This window comes from Zingiber officinale, chromosome 5A (genome assembly GCF_018446385.1).
Source record: "Zingiber officinale cultivar Zhangliang chromosome 5A, Zo_v1.1, whole genome shotgun sequence".
Lineage (NCBI taxonomy): Eukaryota > Viridiplantae > Streptophyta > Magnoliopsida > Zingiberales > Zingiberaceae > Zingiber > Zingiber officinale.
The window spans coordinates 98,020,590-98,040,822 of NC_055994.1; the positions used below are offsets into that span (position 1 = coordinate 98,020,590).

A 20,233-nucleotide genomic window follows, 5' to 3' on the forward strand; every position below is an offset into this window, starting at 1 on the left:
CTTTCTCCATCAATGAAAGAAGAGTAAGCTGAAATAAAAACCAAGAAAACCATGTTTGGTCAGTCATGAGCCCTTTCAAATTAGTAAGATATTCTAAAAATGACTTTATTATTATTATTGTTAAAATATTTTTTTTATGTAGATGCAATGAAAGATGCCATGCGTGTGGATAAAAGGCATTAGGTGAGGAGAAGAATATTTTATTCACAAGCAAACAAGCATTTGGACTTGGAAGGATTCTAATTAGCCAACAAGGGGAAAAGTCTTTTTCGATACTATATTTGTAGATACACTTGAAGGGCACACATCTATATATTTTTCATTCAACTAAATATTCCAGAGAAAAAAAATAAAAGCTAAAAAAGTTTTCTTGTAAACTACAAATTAATTGCCCACCCTACAAACACCCCAAGTCAAATGAAGTGTGGTGTAATGTGAAAGGATCGTAGCCTCATGGTGGAAGACTTGGTACGCATAGATGCGATGACAAATGCGAATAAAATTTAGATAAAATATATATGAATTTCTTATGTATATATCAATATCCTCTATAAGCTCTTAGGCGGTCTATTGTGAGAATTTTTCGATTTATCTTGATAGTCAGTAAAAAATTTCTATGAGACCGGATCTATTGTTTCAAGTTCAATATTACTTGATTTAACATTGTTTTTGAACAGAAAGAAAGAAAATATTATTATTCAAGGTTGAATTGGATAATAGCAAATTGATAGACAAGTCTTTAATTGGATTCAATTGAATTTACAAACACTAATGATTTAATGCGCTAGATTATATTGGTAGGAGTAATATTCTATGATGTGTACGCGAAATAGTTTTCTTCTCAGAAATAAATGAGAAGATAACAACTCGAGAAGAAAAAAAATTTAGTATCTCAAACTTAAACAAACCAAAAAAAAAAAAAAAAAAGACCAATTGGAAACTTTAATTCAACACAAGTGATCGACATGAGATGTACTACTTGCAACCTAATAAATAATGAATGAGAAATGTGGGCCTAGGAGGATAAGCGCGATCTATAGTGTCTACCATCACTCCTTTAGCACGTGATGCCTAAGGAATGTGATTATGATGCCGTAGGTTTAGCCAAGTGATGATCGGGTGGACCGAGGATTGATTCGGGTGCATTTTAAATAATTCTAAGGAACTAAGAGTTGTTTGATGATGCAATAGTAAGTAAACTAAATTTGGTAAACTTTTTACTAATATGGGAGAGTTATTTTAGTTTATATAAAAGTATTATTGGTAGAGAGGTTTAATTAATGAATAGTTTACAAGGGTTGGTGCAATTGAGAATAAAAAAAATCCAAGAGGTTTGGTGGACGTAAGGCATTATATATGGTTGAGTTAAGATTGAGATAAGTTCAAAATAAAATCATTTTTAAACTAAATTAGCTAACCTTAAATAAAAACATTTTTTTTATAATCTATCTAGGTCATATGATCGAATCAAAGCTAACCGATAGAATTCATAAATTTTTTTTACCAATTATTAGGGTAAATTTAAAAACATAAATAATAATTTATACAATGGCCTAACAATTTCAGTGATTCATAGGTGGAAGATGAATTTCTTATGCTCGTTAAATTTTGAATCTAGAATTCGAAACTTAACTGCAGCGTATTGTTGGGATTTTTTTTCATTAATCAATTAGAAATTTAAAATTTTCTATAGTCTCATATCTTAGAATTGGGAATATTACGAGCAGAGAAGTTTTTATAAATACTTTAGACCAGCGATATTAGAAAGTATATTTTTTTCTTATTAATCAATTAGAAATTTATAGTTTTCTTTAGTCCTATATCTTAGAATTAGGAATACCATGAATAGAAAATTTTTATAAATTGTTTAGACCGACGAAGTTAGAAAATATATTTTTTTTCTTGCTGAGATTAATATAATATTAAATTAATTTTTATCAGAAGAGTGTTATATTAGCTTCTACTACTAGTATATAGTAAATGATAATAAAAGATAGGGCGAGTTCTAGTACTGGAATTTAAATTTCTCATAGGATATATCATATGTTCATAATATTGATATTGGATAATACTTAAGAGGTCAGATCCTCTGGTCTAGAATTTTCTGAACCAGAGGAGGCTCTGCATGTTCATTGGTGGGATGAACTGGACCCTACCTATTTAACAGGTGAAGTACAGTCCACCCATCCAATGAACATATAAGAGTTCAGGATTGATCCAGGGATCTTGGACCAAAGAATCCTTGTCCAATCCTTAATGGATAGAATTTGACTAGTTAAATATACTCTTTAAGTCATTATTAAAAATATTTTAATAATATTATCTCTATATATTAATTATATATATATTATAATTTATAGCTAGATAGATTTAATTTTATCTGTGTTTTTAAAATTTACTATGACAGCTGACAAAAATTTATTCTAAGACTCAATAATCGTCTTCAAAATTAGTTGGCTCTGGAAATAATATACGTGAATTATTAAATAATAATAATAATAATAATAATAATAATAATAATAATAATATATTTTTTTAAAAAAATAACAAAGCGGTGTGCGATTCGGTGAAGTGTCTAAATCACAATCTGTACGCCATACCCATTGTCAACAAGACTGATCATCATCAAGCAGCCGACGGAATACACGGTCACCGTCGCGCCACCGCCACCGCCTCAATCCTGCCGTCCGATCACGGCCCGGCCCTGGCGATCGATAATCAGATCACACATATCAATCTATCTACCAAGGCGCGCGAAATCGCAGGGTTGGATTGGGTTGGGTTGGGACTCACCACCTTATCTGCTCCTTTAAGCTGGCCCTCCGATCCCATTCACCTTCTACTACCCACACTGCTCTGTGCGCTCTCTCCCTCTCTTTACCTTGAGCGAGGGGGGCCAAAGTGTGCTGTGCTACACTCCACTTTAGGCATTTAACTTGTAGCCCTGCTAACCCTACCTACAGCTTCTGACCCAACAAAATTCACAGGACGACGATATATGCATGCATGTGTGTGTAGTTATAATTCAGAGCTAGTAGGTTGCATAAAAGAAAAGGGCAGCCGAACCAACTTAGTAATTTCTTTCTTTTATTTTTGATTATATATATATAGATATGTATAGCAGAATCAAAATTAAGATGAAAAAGAGACGAGGTTAATTAATTTAATTTCCCCTTTTCCTTTTTGCTTTCTTTCGAATTTTTTATTTTCTCTCTGATAGAGGAAGGGCTTGAATTATTGGATGTTTTTGAGGAAGAGGAAAAGATAAGGAGGCGTCTATAGAAGAACAGCGACCTTTTATCTTGTGCCTGTCCGCTACCAGCCTCCATTTCATTCACTTTCTTTTTTTAGATTAAAGAAATTAAGAGAGGGAGGAGGAGGAGGAGGAGGAGGAGGAGGAGGAGGTAAAGAAAGAAAGAGAGAGGAAGAAAGAGATGGAGGAGCTGCTAGCTTGAGATTAAGCTTTCAGTCCCATGGCGAGACAACGATATGTCTTTTGTGCCTGAAATCCTCGATCGCCGACCTCTGCATGCCTCGGCGACAGGGTAATGTTTGATTTACAAATAGATCTTGGGATCTTTCTGTGATCTGGTTTAATTTTGCTGGATTTGGTTATTGGGAATTGAAGATATATAGATGTGGAGGTGTACTTCGTGATCTGTCGGTGTAGATCATGACTACTGTGTTGTTGCTGCGGCTAGTTTAATTTGTAAGGTGGAGAGTACTTGGGGCTGCGGCGGGATGATGATGATGATGATGATGAAGAAGGAGACGACGACGACGGTATGGGAATTGTGACGCTGCCTTCTCAGCCGGCAGCCTCCGCCTACCTCAAGTCCCCGCCTTTTGGAGCTAACACCGCTGCCGGGGGCACATCAATGTCCCAGGGATACCACCAGGGCCTCTTCAGCTTCTCCGACGGGTTCGACCGGTCGACGTTGAATCAGGAGCCGCCGCCGCAGCAGCACGTGGCGCAGCAGAGCCGGCGGGAGAAGCTGAGGGTGCAAGGGTTCGTCGACGCCTCCGGGGAGCCGCAGCAGCTGGTTCCGATAGATGGGCAAACCCAGACCGGGAGCGGCGTGTACGAGTCGGCCGCTGGCATCGCCGGGGCCGGCAACATGTTGTCGGACATGTTCGGTTTCCCTGCCGGTCCGTCGGCGACGGAGCTGCTGGCTAGCCAGATGTCCGCCGCCGGCGGGTACCGTCTCCCGGTGAGGCCGCCGGCATCCTTCCTCGGCTCCGATTGGTATGGTTTAAGCTCGATTGGAGAACCATCGTCGCCGGCGTTGAAGCCGCAGCAGCATCCGCTGATGGGATTAAACGCCGACTCGGCCGCCGCGATGCAGCTTTTCCTAATGAATCCCCCACAGCAGCAGCGGAGATCGCCGTCTCCGCCCACACACCAGCACCATCCTATTAACCAAACCAGCTTCCAATCCTTCGGAGAGCCGGCGGCGGCGGCCTTCGGAGGGATCGTAGAAGGGAAGGGGCTTTCTCTGTCTCTGCAACAATTCGACATGGCGAAGGCAGAGGAGTTAAAAGTGAGGGAAGGAGTGCTCTACTTCAATAGCCACAACCAGCAGCAGCAACAACCACTGCCCATAACGCAATCTCACCGACAAGAAGGTCAAAGTCACAGTCAAAGTCAGGAGGTGCAGATGATGCAGGTATACGGCGGCGGCGGCGGCGGCGGCATGGGAGGCATGGTGAATTTTCTCCGGAGCTCCAAGTACGCCCGGGCGGCGCAGCAGCTACTAGAGGAGTTCTGCAGCGTGGGGCGATCAGGGCAACCGAAAACCCCTGGGGGAGGCCGGCAATCCGGCGCCGCCGCCGGCCCTTCTACCTCAACAATGGCGGCGCCTTCGTCATCGGCCTCCAAACCAGACGCGCCGCCATTGTCCTCTGCCGAAAAATTCGAGTACCAGAGGAAGAAAGCCAAGCTCATCTCCATGCTCGACGAGGCACGCGTACTTCTCCCTTCCATCTAGATCTCTTCACTCAAATTTCTTACGAAATTAGCTTACAACTGTCCTGAAAATGGGCATTAATTCATGGCTAGCTGTGGGAGTTGACTTTGCTAAGGCGGTAGCAGTATGCATTTCACTGTTTATGATGAACACTACGCGAACGCATGCATTACGTTCACTGTTTCAAGAACGATCTCTCCCGCATTGTGTTCTATAAACAATCATTATAATTACTGCACTGCGAATCACCATTCGATCAGAGATCTCGCAATGGGTTGGTGCAGGCACTGTCGTCACGTAAATCTTTTGGCAGTCTTTTATCCATATATTTATCTATTCGTTTCTGTAAATTAAATCCGTCGACTATTTATAACTGTGCGGCAACATCGATGGATATGTAGGTAGTATAAAATTAATTATCGAGAAAAATAAAAGAAAAAACAATGATTGATTTCCCACTTTTGTTTCATATTTGTTAAATTGTTTTGCTTTGCTCTGCAGGTGGAGAGAAGATACAGCCATTACTGCGAGCAAATGCAGGCGGTGGTGAGCTCGTTCGACTCGGTTATGGGGTTGGGGTCGGCGGCGCCGTACACGGCGCTGGCGCAGAAGGCGATGTCGAGGCACTTCCGGTGCCTCAAGGACGCGATCGCGGCGCAGCTGCGGCAGACGTGCGAGGTTCTGGGCGACAAGGACGGCGCCGCCGCCAGCGGCGCCGGAGGAGGGATCACCAAGGGCGAGACGCCGAAGCTGAAGATGATCGACCAGAACCTCCGGCAGCAGCGCACGTTCCACCAGATGGGGATGATGGAGCAGGAGGCCTGGCGGCCGCAGCGCGGCCTCCCGGAGCGCTCCGTCAACATCTTGCGAGCTTGGCTTTTCGAGCACTTCCTCCACCCGTACGTCTCCCTCTCGCCTGATCTCTTCTTCTTCTTCTTCTTCTTCTTCTTCTTCGCTGATTCCATTTCAAAACCCTAACTGATTACTGATCTTAGGGAGTTTACTTTTATAATTATCAAGAACAGCTTTCTGACGTAAATTCGTCTTTTTCCCACTTTAAATAAGTAGTTGAGCATGCGCTGCCGCCAAGGTTGTCTTTTCTTTACTACAAAGCAAAAGCTTATCAGTTTGCTCCACGTAGTCATTTTAATCCATCCGCATTTAATTAGTAGTTTTGATGAACGTAACTAATTAAAATTATTAATTTGGTGACTGGTGAACTCAATTATATTTCAGGTATCCAAGCGATGCAGATAAGCATCTGTTGTCGAGGCAGACTGGTCTCTCGAGAAACCAGGTTTTTAATTTATACCATCTCTCTCTCACTTTGTGTTTGAAACGAAGAATTAAGAACATTTTGTTTGTTTGTTTGTTTTCACTGTGCGTGCATGATTTTGAGCTTTTGTCATCGTGATCAGTTAATTGGAGTGGTAGGTAGTTTAACGAATTGAATTCTGACTAGGTTTCCAACTGGTTCATCAATGCCCGGGTCCGGCTATGGAAGCCCATGGTGGAGGATATGTACCAGAAGGAGTTCAAGTCGCCGGACGGGGACAACAGCGAGAAGGCCGCCGGGGAGTTGGGCACCCACAGTACTGCCGTCGCTGCTCCGCCACCGGAAGGTCAGCTCCACCACGTCGGCTCCTCGTCGGAGGCTGCGACGTCGACGGTCTGCGAGGGCGGGAGGAGCGCCGACGACGACGGCGTCCTCATCGACATGTACCGGCGGCCCTACGGCGCCGCGGGCAGGTTCGGCGACGTGTCGCTCACGCTGGGGCTGCGCCACGGCGCCGGCGCCGGCGGCAGCAACAACGCGGCGGAGAAAGGCAAGTTCTCCGGCGCCGGCGACTTCAGCGGCTCGTGAGATTTAATTTCAGGAACAAACTGATCAGCAAACGACCGACGCAGAGGTACCCAGAAACCAACAGCGGATACGATTCAATCTCGATGATCACGGAGATGATGGCCGAGCTGTTTGTTTCCAAATTAATATATTTTTCCACATTAGGAGGAGGAGGAGGAGGAGGAAGAGGATAAACTAACTCAGCTAAATTTGTTGCTTGAACAAACAATTTATGATTCGTTGACGCGAGCGATGAGGATGGATGGACCGGGGCAGGAAATTATTAATGTTTGAAATGGTGTTGAAATTGATGGGAAAATGACAGGATCATGATTGCGAAGCGGATTAAATAACGACAGGAGCGACAGGGCAGGGCGGAGCAGAGATGATCGGGGACCATGCTATCATATGCTATTGGACAAGCTGCATCGGGAACGGTGGAGCAGATTTAGAGAGAGACTTTAAAAGGGCATGTCGATTGAGGGACAGATGATGCTACCTCTGATAAAGTTGCTCATACGGAATTGTATCGTTTTGTTTCTGTAATTAAAGTTAAAGTAGTAGGAGAATGAAGAATGAAGAATGAAGAATGAAGAATGAAGTTCATAAAAATCACTGTAATCAGAGAATTTGCCTTGTAAACATTCTTCAGTGTCAGTTATCATTACGTTTTAGTTTGAGGTTAATGTGCAGATGATAATTAAATTCATAGAGAGCAGAAGGGAAATGGACACTAGAAGGTATAAAATGCTGAGAGCTAAGCCAAGTAAGTCACTTTATTCTAAGGTTTAAATTTATTGAGATGGTTCTTCAAAGTTGGGCTTAGTTTCCTTTTAGTTTTTTACTGGATTGGATTTGATAAATTCACACTATCGGATTGGATTATTTGAAAGTTTTATATATAATTCTAAACTTATTTGATCGGTTATTATAATTCATAATTGTTCATTTAAATTTTTTTATTTATTTATCATAATGATATTTAATTAACTTTTTATATGTATTAAATGAATGTAAATACATTTTTATATAAACTTGCTCATTAATTAAATTAGACCTAGAAAAAACACTATCACAATATTGAGCCAACAGTTTGATATTATTTAGAAGTCAACGAATCTTTTTGCATTTCTAAAAAGTTATTAATCAGGTTGGATAATGTTGAGTCTAACCTGATCATTCTAACTATACGAAAGTTTTTCACCAGTCACTAGAATAAATCGTAAAGCAAATTAAAGCCCTTAGGACAGGTGGTCAAACCCAACATCCCTTAGTTAAAAGTCTCATTTGGAGGAAAGATTCTTATAAATATGTCATAGTTGAGAATTGACTCATGGGTACTTGGGAGACATGCAACTGAGTGTTCTTACAGTTGCACCATACTCTGGGATAATCGATCTAGTCTCATGGAATTTTTTAACTGGCCATCAGGATAAATTAAGAAGCGCTCGTGACGGACGACCAAGAAATTTAGCATCTTTTAATTGCATGTTTCATTTAGAAAAAAAATTCCTATAAATTGTTCATACTTTATATAAGTGTTTTTTAGATTCATTTGTGCATCGATTGATCCGACCGGAATGACTAGATTATGATCGTGCCAAACAAACTGTCGAGGTAGAAATTAACAGAGTTAGGCTCGTGGGTTAGTTAGGAGGATCGACTAGCTAAGCTAGACTTAGTGGACCAAACGGACTAATCAAGTTAGGTAATTGTGTGTTGACAATTGTACCACTCCTATTTAGATATTAATAATATCGTCCACTGGTGCTGTTTCTAATTAACAAGCTTAATTATTTTATGAATAACGTGTGCATGCATCTTTCTCAGTAATTAAATTAAATTAAATTAAATTAATACTTGATTGATTGGCAGCATCAGCAACCACATCTTTGCTTCTTTTAATTAATTAAGCACAAAGGAATGATGAAGCTAGCGTTTCAGCTTTAGCGAGCACTTTATTTAAAGTGACAAATGATGTCTCACTGCCCGTCCCATACACGCACCGGCCGCCTGCCCACCGTGCTAGCTAGCTAGGCACCGTTATTATTAAGCAGCTCTTTAGCGAGAAAAGGAAGGGGTCTCCGCACCACAACCGCAACCACAATCACAACCACACAACCACTAATGATTGGGCGAGTCATGAGAGCTGAAAGGCAGCAGCTGGTGCCTATGCCACATGCAATGTCGTCCATGAACCAATCAATCCATCAGCTATGGTAAAATCAATAGATATAGATATGCTCTCTAGCTACCGAGTTAGTCACTTTCTTCTCAGAGTACTTTATAAATTTAAAGAGGCTATGGCAACATTCTTCTCTTCTGACCTCAAGGCCCCCCTCTGGTTCTCTTTCACATACATAGGCTCTGGTGCGGTTAAAGAGAAGATGTAGACAGCCGGGCAACCCTTTGATTAGGGTTGTGATGCGGAAAGACATAGTAAATTTCTAAAGGTCATACATAATTTAACTCGGATATCAAAATAAGATGCTCTTTAATTTTTTTTAATTGAAGCTCGTCCAAACACTTATATTTATTACACGGTAGACCCATAATCGACCAACTTTCGAAATAAAAATATCATTTTTTAAAACTCAAAACATCTGTTTTATTATTATTTTTAGTAATTTCTTTTGATATTTAAAGGTATTTTTGTCTTTTGCAAGTTGGTTTTAGATTATTTAAACGCATGTTTATTTATTTTGAAGAAGCTATGATTAATATTGTTTTTAACTGTCGTCTCCTTCTTTTGAATTTTTTTTTTCTATGTTTTGATATTTCTCTTCGAATTAATAAGTTGTAGAAGAACATTTTCAGTATTTATACGTGAATCAACAGATTTAATAGCTTGTCCTGTGTCATGTTGTAAATGAGTTAAGTTGGGTTGAGTTTTGTGATATTTAAATTTAACTTGTTTAATAAGATAATCGAGTCAAACTAAGTTAAGTCTAAAATAAATCAAAATCGTTAAAATGGATGTTCGAATTTGGTTTGATTTGATTTTTTTTTATAAGTTTGAGCTTATTTGATAATATATACAAGTTTGTTTGTTCATTTATTTCTTTTTAATTTATTTACTATGTTGATAAAAATTTTATTTCATAAACGTTAACAAGTCGAACACAACTAAAAAAACAAAACGTTTAAATCTGTTCATTTATTTTTATGAGTTATTAAGTTTATTAATTTAATTGGTCAAATCAAATAACAAATTAAATTTGGTCATGATTATTTTTAGCCCTACCTTTGATTCACGGGCAGGCTGATAAAGAGTCGAGGGAACGGATCGCCCGTGGGCACACACGGTGGCCCAAAACGGCTGGGCATGCAACGATAGACTGGTGACTCATAGGCGGCAGCTAGTGTTGCAGGGTTAGAGTGATCGAGCTAGCCATGGTGCTTGTGGCCGCGCGTGGACCCTTAATTGCCTCGTGATTTTGGTCCCCAGGATCAGGACGAGGTACCTGAAGGAATCAGCTATATAGCTACCTAGCTCGCCATGCATTCATTAAATTCGATTGGAATAGTTGGACATGTGAGATTAAGTTTTTTGGATCGACGTACGTGTATCGTCAGATTATATATATATATATTTTATGGCATTGTCCTGTTAATGTTATATACTTATATATGTGTTGTCTTCTTTGTTGGTGGACTGGTGGGAGTGTTGTAATTGCAGGTGTCTGTTGCTGTGTACGTTTGAGCTGCCACGGTCACCGCGTGCAGCCTATTGGTAGAGGTTCAGTTTGAGGCGGCAGCAGCGGAGAGATGCACGCAGTGCCCAAGGTTTTGGGGCAGTGTGCTGGTGTCTGTCGGCATTATGGATATAATATATATTGGGATAATTAATGGAGATTTTTTTAATTAAAAATTTAATTTTTAATTCAGATCCATAAAATTTTTTTACTCATAAATTAGTGAGCACTCGTGAAGACTCAATTAAGCAGTATCCATGGTGTTTTTCCTCTTCGTTTTTTCTTCCCTCTTCTACCTTTTGTTTTTCTTTTTTCTCTCTATTGCGCCGTTAGATTTCTTCGGCCGCAGAAGGAATTGACCTTCGATAGATCGCCCCCTTTGAGATTTCTTCGGCCGCAGGAAAAAGAGCCACTGCCTATTAGCGAGGACGAGAGGTTGTGGTTCTAGGTGTTGGGGAGACCATCATTGTGTCCTGGAAGTGGTTGGAAGAGGTTGCTTAAGGAAAGTGGTAAGGGGCTATTGGGGATTTGAAGGACCTAACACCATTACCCGGGGCTCGGGGACTTCCTCAAACGTACAATACAAGGCAATGTGTTGTTCAAACATAATTAATAAATGTGATAACTGAATTAAGTTACATTGATGGATATTTCAGTTTGATTTGATTTTTTAAGATTTAGGGCTCCATATTTTTAAGTTTAAAATTCAGGGCTCCATATTTTCAAGATTCAGAGTTTACTTATAATTATGTAGCAACTAATTAGTAGCTCCTTAGTAGTTTTTACAACTTTAAAATTAAGGATTTTGATTAGTATAATATTTTTTACCAAGTTTATAAAAAAAATTTGAGTATAATAGCGTTCAAGATTTAGGATTCAAATTTTAGATTTAGGATTTAGCTCTAATTTTTCTTTTGTAGTTATTAGTTGTCTAAGTAGCTTCTATGTGTAACAACATTTAATAGTTTTTTACATTTCAGGTTTCTATCTTCCCCATGCACTAATTACTATTTGGGCCATCCTTGATTTACCTTCTTTGATATAAGTTAGGAATGGATTGAGAAATATTTGAAATGAGGGTTATCATCTTTTTGCCATTATTTAACAATTTTTATAACTATTTTAAAATGATTTCAACTAACTTAAAGTGAATTGGATAAAATTTAAGTATTTTTTTTTTGACTAAGTTGGTAAAAAATAATTTGATTTAATAATACTTTTCGTGTATAGTAATTTTAATTAAAATAGAATAATTAATTTTCTTTAGTAGTTATTCAATAGCTATTATAATCTTATTGAAAATAAAAATATTCTTAAAAAATAGACATGCTTTTGATTTGTTTTTTAAAAAAGGTAGGACCATAATTTACATAATTTAGAAGGTCTTTTATTTTGTTAACTTTTGTTAAAGGTGCGTGCTCTTAATATTCAGTTTATTTGTTTAAATGTTATTGAATTCTTAATTAAATTTATTGGATTATTTAAAATTTTATATTTTAAAGTTTGTTTGATTAATTAGTAAGTTTGGTATCATAAATTTAGTTTTAGTTTCGAGAATTTTTTTATTTAAATTTAATAAGAAATTTATTAATGAATATAGTTTACAAATTTTATTTAAGAATAGTATTTATTAACCAACTGAATAAATATACATCTAAATTTATTAATTTAATTTAATTGATTTTGTATATGTCAAATAAATATAAATAAATATGATAATTTACCAAATAAAATAGCTAGTTTTGCATATTATCCAAAATTGTACCTAGGAGTATAGGATTGTTGTGTGAGATAGGGCTACTGTCGCCGAGGCTGCCACCATGACCAAGAAGCTCCTTTGTAGCATTGGAAAGGATGTGTAGATTGTTGACACCATCTTTCTCATCCTCGTAATTCCCTTGTTCATTGAGATGGATAGTGAGCAGTAGCTGAACTAGTTGGAGATGGAACAGTTTGTCCTCCTCGTCATCCTCACCACCCCGATACCCCTCTACATCATCGTCGTGTCATCCAAGTGAGAAAAAATGAGATGGTTATGGTGTAATCCCATACTTAGATAAGTGGTAATAGTAATTCCTATTTAAGGCAGTGCATTAAATTTGATGAGTTAAAGATAATTCAATGTTCTTTTCTAATTGAATCTTAGATTTCATTACAGATAACTTTCATTATTTATTTTATAATTCTTTTAAGGTTGACTGAAAATTATAGATGACCGCCTAACTGATTTATTTCAAAAGTATAATTTAAGTTAAGCTAACCTTTTTAATATAAAGAATGGTTTGCTGAACTTTTTGTTGTCACTTTAATTAGATATTTTAGTGTTAGAACTTTGGATTTCTAATTAATTACTTGGATTGGACTTATTTTTTTTAAAATATGCAAAAACCTCATTAACAATATATCAATTGTTCAGTTCTATCTAGTTGTTTTATTCTTATATTTTGTTGTCGCTATTCAAATGTTTTATCTTTTGAAAATAATGTGAAGAAAGAATGACATGGTCGTGAAATAAATTATATTCTGAAATGTCATTGATCCAGTAGTAAGAGCAGGGGACCCCGCCCTGTGAAGTCAACGCCACGTGGAAGTCACAGTGGCAGTCGTCCATTCGGAGAGGGCCGGGCCCGATCGGACGCCCGAAGAGGGCCGGGTCCGACCTGACGGCCGGAGAGGGCAAGGTCCGACCGGACGTCCGGCCGGCCGATGGAATCGAACGCCCGGAGAGGGATGGGTCCGATCGGCTTGCCGACCGGACGATATACGGCTGATGGTTAAAGGTGCCCTGTCGAAATCAGGGTTCCGGCGCTCAGTGGAAAAGGTCGTGGGCCGAGCGGACCTCACGCTCGGCCAAAGCCATAAGGTAACACTGCTAATAGTCCCCATAAAGCACGTGATGGAGGATCTCCCCAAGTAAACCATCGCATATGTCCGGATGTTGAGGGAGCTGTCCGCCCGGAAGCCAGATTTGGAGCAAAGGGGAAAAGGACAAGGAACGTCTTTTTCTGACAACAGGTATGTTTCACGTGTGGGCCATGCTCCAAATCTTGTGACAGGGGATTCCGCTGTCCCATCGAGGATATGCTAAGACTGTAGCAATATGGGTTAGGGAAGCTCACTGACAAGTCCTTACTGGAGTATGGGCTATGGACACGTGTACGCCCCGGTATGTGTACACTCACTTCTTCGCTCTCCTATATAAAGGCCCTCATTCTTCGTCGGAGGTACGCAGTCTACGAGTTTTAAAGCCACTGTTTCTTTCTGGAGCTTCGCCTGACTTGAGCGTCGGAGGGTCGCCGCCGGGAATCCCTTCCCGACCCGACTTCTGTGCAGGTTCGCCGGAGCTTGGTGCCGCCAGTCGAAGATCCACGCCAGCAGCTGGAAGCGCCACGTGCCCAGCGTCCGTTGATTCGGCATTCGGACAGGATCAAATTGGCACCGTCTGTGGGAACGTTCCTGTATCCGAGCGGAAACAATGGATGAAGCTGGACGACAACACATGGTGACGCTTTCGAACGAGGAACTCGACGCTCTGATTGAGATAAGGGCCGCCAAGCTTGTGGAGCAAAAACAGAAGGCAACAGCCGAGCGGCCAGACCAGCAAGCCACGTCAGCATCGGGTGGCCGAGCGGAAGCACCACCAGCGACAGTGCCATTCCATCGAGCTCTCTTCCGCACTCCTCCTGAAGCCTTAGCAACTAATCGAGAGCGGGGATCATCTTCGGATGAAATACCAAGACGAGACAACAGAAAAGGGAAAGCCCCCCGAGCGGACGCATCTCCCGAGCGGATCAATCGCCAATTTTCGGAGGTTATTCTACAAGACCATCTGCCCAAGCACTACGTGCCTCCGACGATCGGCGAGTACAATGGGACAACCGACCCGGATGATCATCTGGGTAAGTTCGATAATACAGCCACTCTCCATCAATACACAGATGGAGTAAAGTGCCGAGTTTTTCTTACCACTCTCTCGGGATCGGCTCAATAGTGGTTCCGGAGGCTGCCGGACGGATCCATCACAAGCTTCAAGGACTTCCGAACGGCCTTCCTCCATCATTTTACAAGCAGTCGGCGCTATCAAAAAACGAGCGTGAGCCTGTTCGCCATCAAGCAAGAAGCCCGTGAATCGCTTCGAGCTTACATCCAGCGGTTCAACCAAGTGGCGATGGACATTCCAACGGCCACCTCAGAAACCATGATGAATGCCTTCACACAAGGCCTAGTGGATGGGGATTTCTTTCGATCGCTCATCCGAAAGCCGCCCCGAGACTATGATCACATGCTACACCGGGCGAACGAATACATCAACGTGGAAGAGGCACAAGCGGCTAGGAAAAAAGAAACTCCAACCGAGAGAGCTCCTCCGGCCGAGCGGAAACCACACGCCACACATCAGCCGCCCAGAGGACCAAGGGCCGAATCAATCCGATCCCCCCATGCAAGGGCCCACGTGCAAGAGGTAGCCGCCGCCCGGCCCAAGCCAAAGAAGAAATGGACCCCGATGTTCTGCTTCTTCCACCGGACTGATACGCATAACACAAGGGATTGCCGAAGCCTTCCCTTCGTGACTCATCCCGTGCCCCGGAATGCAGGACGACGGTCTCCCTCAGTCGACAGGCGACAAAGAACTAATGAAGCCGATTGGACGCGTGCTGATAGGCGACAGCCACAAACTCCCGATCGGCATCGTCCTCCAAGGCAGGGGAATCGCCGGGCATCCAGAGAATGGTCTCGACCGTCCGCTTGGGAAGAGGAAAATAGAAGCAATACTTCCCAAGGCGAGATCAACGTTATTGCTGGCGGGCCGACCGGAGGAGACTCCAATTGAGCCAGAAAGGCGAGCGTCCGGCAGCTCCAGATTCATGCGGTCGGCTGTAGCCGAGAACGAGCAGAAGGACCCGAAATTAGTTTCGGGCCCAGGGACTTGGAAGGAGTTGAAGTACCCCACGACGATGCTCTGCTCATCAAAGTGGTAATAGCAAATTACACTATTCACCGCGTATTTGTTGACACAGGGAGCTCAGTCAACATCATATTCAAGACGGCGTTCGATCAGCTGCAAATTGATCGAGCCGAGCTGTTGCCCATGACAACTCCGCTCTACGGGTAACGAAGTTCAGCCGGTCGGACAGATCCGGCTGGCTACCTCGCTGGGAGAAGAGCCGTTCAGGAGGACAAGGACAATAAACTTCGTGGTGGTCGACTCTTCCTCATCCTACAATGTCATTTTGGGACGACCGGCTCTCAGCGAATTCCGAGCGGTCGTCTCAACCTTCCACCAGAAGATCAAGTTCCCCGTGGAGGACAAAGTGGGAGAAGTACGGGGAGATCAACTAGCAGCTCGGCGATGCTACATCGAGATGGTCCGAGCAGAGGCCAATTCCGCTCGGAAGGCGCCCCGGATCGAGGTAAACGCCATCACCGAAAAGCCACCCTCTTTAATTTATGAAGAAAAAGAGGAAGTGCAGATTCACCCAACCCGATCGGAGACCACAACCTTTATAGCGTCCGATCTGGAGGAGAAACAGAAAGAAGAACTGATCCAATGCCTCCAAAGAAATCATGATGTCTTCGTTTGGTCGACACATGAGCTGCCCGGAATTTTGCCGAGCATAGCGCAGCACGAGCTACATGTCCGACCGGACGCACGGCCAGTAAAGCAAAGAAAAAGGGACTTCAGCGCCGAGCAGAATTCCATCATCCGAGCGGAGGTGGAAAAACTTCTGGAGGCTGGCCATATACGCGAGGTGCAGTTCCCGAGCTGGTTGGCTAACGTAGTATTAGTCTCCAAGCCAGGCAACAAGTGGAGAGTGTGCATAGATTTTCGGGATCTCAATAAAGCTTGCCCGAAAGATTTTTATCCTCTGCCCCGGATAGATCAGCTGGTGGACTCTACGACCGGCTGCGAATTAATCTGTATGCTTGACGCCTACCAGGGCTATCACCAAGTGCCGCTCGCTCGTGAAGATCAAGAAAAGGCCAGCTTCGTGACGGCCGACGACACTTATTGCTATAATGTAATGCCGTTCGGATTGAAGAATGCGGGGGCCACATATCAGCGCTTGATGAATAAAGTGTTCAGAGAGCAGATCGGACGGAATCTAGAAGTTTATGTGGACGACATTCTCATTAAGTCCGTCCGAGCGGCCGATCTCTTCAAAGACATGGAGGAAACCTTCCGAACGCTGCGCAAATATGAAGTCAAGCTAAATCCCCAGAAGTGCCTGTTCGGAGCAAAAGGAGGGCGCTTTCTGGGGTACATAGTGACCGAGCGGGGAATCGAAGCAAATCCCAGCAAGGTGAAAGCTCTACAAGATATGCCGCCTCCAAGAAATACAAGGGAAGTGCAGCGTTTGACCGGTCGGATAACCGCTCTGTCTAGGTTCATCTCCAAAACCGCCGACCGGAGCCTTCCTTTTTTCAAGATCTTACGCAAAGCTACAAAATTTCACTGGGACGAAGAATGCGACCGGGCGTTCGAAGATTTGAAGGCATATTTGAACTCTCTCCCGGTATTAGCCAAGCCGACTGCGGGTGAGCCACTTCATATGTACTTGTCTTCAACCGAGCATGCAATCGGCTCAGCTTTAGTGAGGTCGAGCGGAGAAGAGCCTGTGTATTTTCTTAGTCACATTTTAAAAGATGCTGAATCTCGCTACACTGGGCTCGAGAAGCTGGCTTTTGCTCTGGTCCTTGCCGCTCGGCGCCTTCGTCCATATTTCCTGGCGCATACGATCATTGTCAAAACCAATAGCCCGCTCGGACGTGTTCTACTAAATCCAGAGGCATCCGGACGACTCATCAAATGGACAACGGAGTTAAGTGAATTTGATATCCAATACCAGCCCCGCTCGGCGATCAAAGCGCAATCCTTGGCCGATTTTGTGACTGAGGTGCAAAGGTCGGAGCCGGAAGCTATGTGGAGAATATATGTGGATGGGTCATCCACTCGGCTCGGAAGCGGGATTGGAATATTGTTACTCTCCTCTCAAGAAGAGAAGATGCACTTATCCGTCCGGCTGGATTATAAAGCTACCAACAATGAAGCAGAGTATGAGGCCCTCATAGCCGGCTTGCAGGCAGCTCGGCATGTGGGAGCCGGTCGGGTAACGCTTCACTCGCTTCGAAATCAATAGTGCTCGGCTCAAGCTCTACGCTGAAGCCTTTGAGAAGCTCAAAGCTGACTTTAGAGAAGTTATTGTCCAGAAGATACCCAGAGCAGAAAATCAAGCAGCCGATGAGTTAGCCAAACTCGCGAGCTCAATAACGCCGGTCGCCATTCAGCAATCAATTGAAAAAGTACTGTTGGTGGCGCACGTCGACCGAATGGAAGGCCTCACATTTCCAAGCGACTGGCGGACACCCATCATAGAGTTCCTCCGATCGGGAGCCATACCGTCCGACCGGAATGAAGCCCAGCTGCTAAGGAGAAGAGCCGGTCGGTTCACACTCATCGGCGATCAGCTTTACAAAAAGGCTTTCTCACGCCCGCTGTTGAAATGCGTGAGCTCGGAAGACTCGGCTTACATCCTCCAAGAGGTACATCAAGGATCGTGCGGAGGACATCCGGGCGGACGATCACTAGCTAAGAAGATCCTGCTAGCCGGATACTTTTGGCCGACCTTACAAGCAGACGCCGCTCGGACAGTATCTACGTGCCTTTCGTGCCAGAAGTACCATAACTTCTCCCACCGACCGGCCGAGGAAATGAAGGCATCAACTGTTTCATGTCCGTTCGATCAATGGGGAATGGATATTGTCGGTCCATTTCCGATGGCGACCGGGCAGAGGAAATTTTTGCTAGTGGCGGTCGATTATTTTTCCAAGTGGGTGGAGGCCGAGCCGCTGGCAAAGATCACCGAACAGATGGTCAAAAAATTCATTTGGCAACACATCATCTGTCGGTTCGGTATCCCTCACCGATTGGTTTCTGACAATGGGCGGCAATTCACGGGGAAGGTGCTAGAGGATTGGTGCAAAAGCTACGGCATCGAGCAACACTTCACGTCCGTGGCTTATCCCCAAAGCAACGGTCAAGCCGAAGTAGTCAATCGGGAAATCCTTCGTATTCTGCGTGCTCGGCTCGACCATTTGGGAGGAAATTGGCCGGATGAAGTGCCGGGCATCTTATGGGCCATCCGAACGACTCCGAAGGAAGGGACGGGCGTCACACCGTTCCATTTGGTGTATGGCGGCGAGGCGGTTATTCCGGTTGAGGTCGGCGTCGAGTCCGTCCGAATCCAGAGCTATGATGATGACAACGCCGAACGGAGGAACATGGAGCTGGATTTGGTCGACGAGGAGCGAGCCAAGGCGTCCGTTCGGCTGATGGCGTACCGGCAACGGATGAAGCAAAATTACAACCGCCGTGTAATCCCCAGATCATTCCAGGTCGGTGATCTTGTCTGGAAAAAAGTCAAGCCGGTCGGCGACGTCGGCAAACTGGAGGCACCGTGGGCAGGCCCCTTCAAGGTTATTGAAAAGCTCCGCTCGGGAGCCTATTATTTGGAGGATGAAGACGGGCGGCAGCTGGATCGACCGTGGAGTGCGAATCATCTCCAACCTTATCGAGCGGGGTGAAAGGTGCACGAATGTAAATAATTTTTGTATATGTTAGTCGCCCATGTCCCTGTAATGCAGGAAGAAAAATTAATTCGAAGGATGGCCAAGGGTTTCGCCGATCGGCAGTGTCGAAGTTAGCCATAGAGGCCGTCGAGCTCCGATGTTAAATATCGAGAGACGAGCCGACGTCTATAAACGTCCGAGCGGAAGACCGTCGAGGTCCGACGTTAAATATCGAGAGACGAGCCGGCGTCTATAAACGTCCGAGCGGAAGACCGTCGAGCTCCGACGTTAAAAATCGAGAGACGAGTCGGCATCTATAAACATCCGAGCGGAAGACCGTCGAGCTCCGACGTTAAAAATCGAGAGACGAGCCAGCGTCTATAAACGTCCGAGGGGAAGATCGTCGAGCTCCGACGTTAAATATCGAGAGACGGGCCGACATCTATAAATATTTCGAGCGGAAAAAAAAAGGGGGAGAGACTGCAAGTGTTCGAGAAGTTCGCCGCCAATATCGTTCGACCGACTCTACGTTCCGCTCGGCTCAAGGCCCAAAGGTTCTTGTCAGCTTATAGCGAGCGATCCTTTCTAGCAAAGCGGAATGTTACGCGTCCGGAATATTTGCCCGAGCGGAAGGGCATTGCCAAGTACTTCACAAAAATACCTTTCGAATGCCAGAGGTGTGATAATAGGCGAGCGGGCAACACACATATTAATTAGCAAAAGGACAAAGTGCAAAAAGATAGAGTGCGCAAAAGGAAAGCATTGCATTAAAAATAAAATCTCAGGCCGGGCGGCCTAAGTACAAAAGGGATCATATTTAGCCGAGTGGCTAAATTACAAAAATTACTCGATATAATCGTAGAGGGTCTTGGGGATGTTATCTAGGAGCGCCACCTGATCGCCGGCCGGAATATTGGTGGACTCCGGAAGAAGGCCCTTCGACTTCAGATAGGTCATAGTGGCAGTCATGGCCAAGTCGAAGGCTGTGTACATCCGCTCACAGATTTTCTCCGAGAAGTCGGGCGATCGGATGTAGCTCTGTCGTAGAGCGGCGACTCGGCTCGGCTCGACATCTTGATATTCTTTGAAAGCCGCCTGGGAGCCTGTGAGGGACTCGTTCAGATTTTTAAGCTTTTCCGCGTCGGCCGAGCGGCCCGTCT

General features: G+C 43.6%; 1 protein-coding gene across 1 annotated transcript; it reads left to right on the forward strand.

The window, feature by feature from the left end:
* Positions 1-3,342: 3,342 nt before the first annotated feature.
* Positions 3,343-7,490, forward strand: LOC121981163 (BEL1-like homeodomain protein 4). The gene is made up of 5 exons (XM_042533553.1): positions 3,343-3,545; positions 3,629-4,961; positions 5,469-5,866; positions 6,204-6,264; positions 6,430-7,490. Exons 2-5 carry the CDS (start codon positions 3,786-3,788, stop codon positions 6,829-6,831), a joined length of 2,037 nt encoding a protein of 678 aa, XP_042389487.1. The 5' UTR covers positions 3,343-3,545; positions 3,629-3,785; the 3' UTR covers positions 6,832-7,490.
* Positions 7,491-20,233: the final 12,743 nt, after the last annotated feature.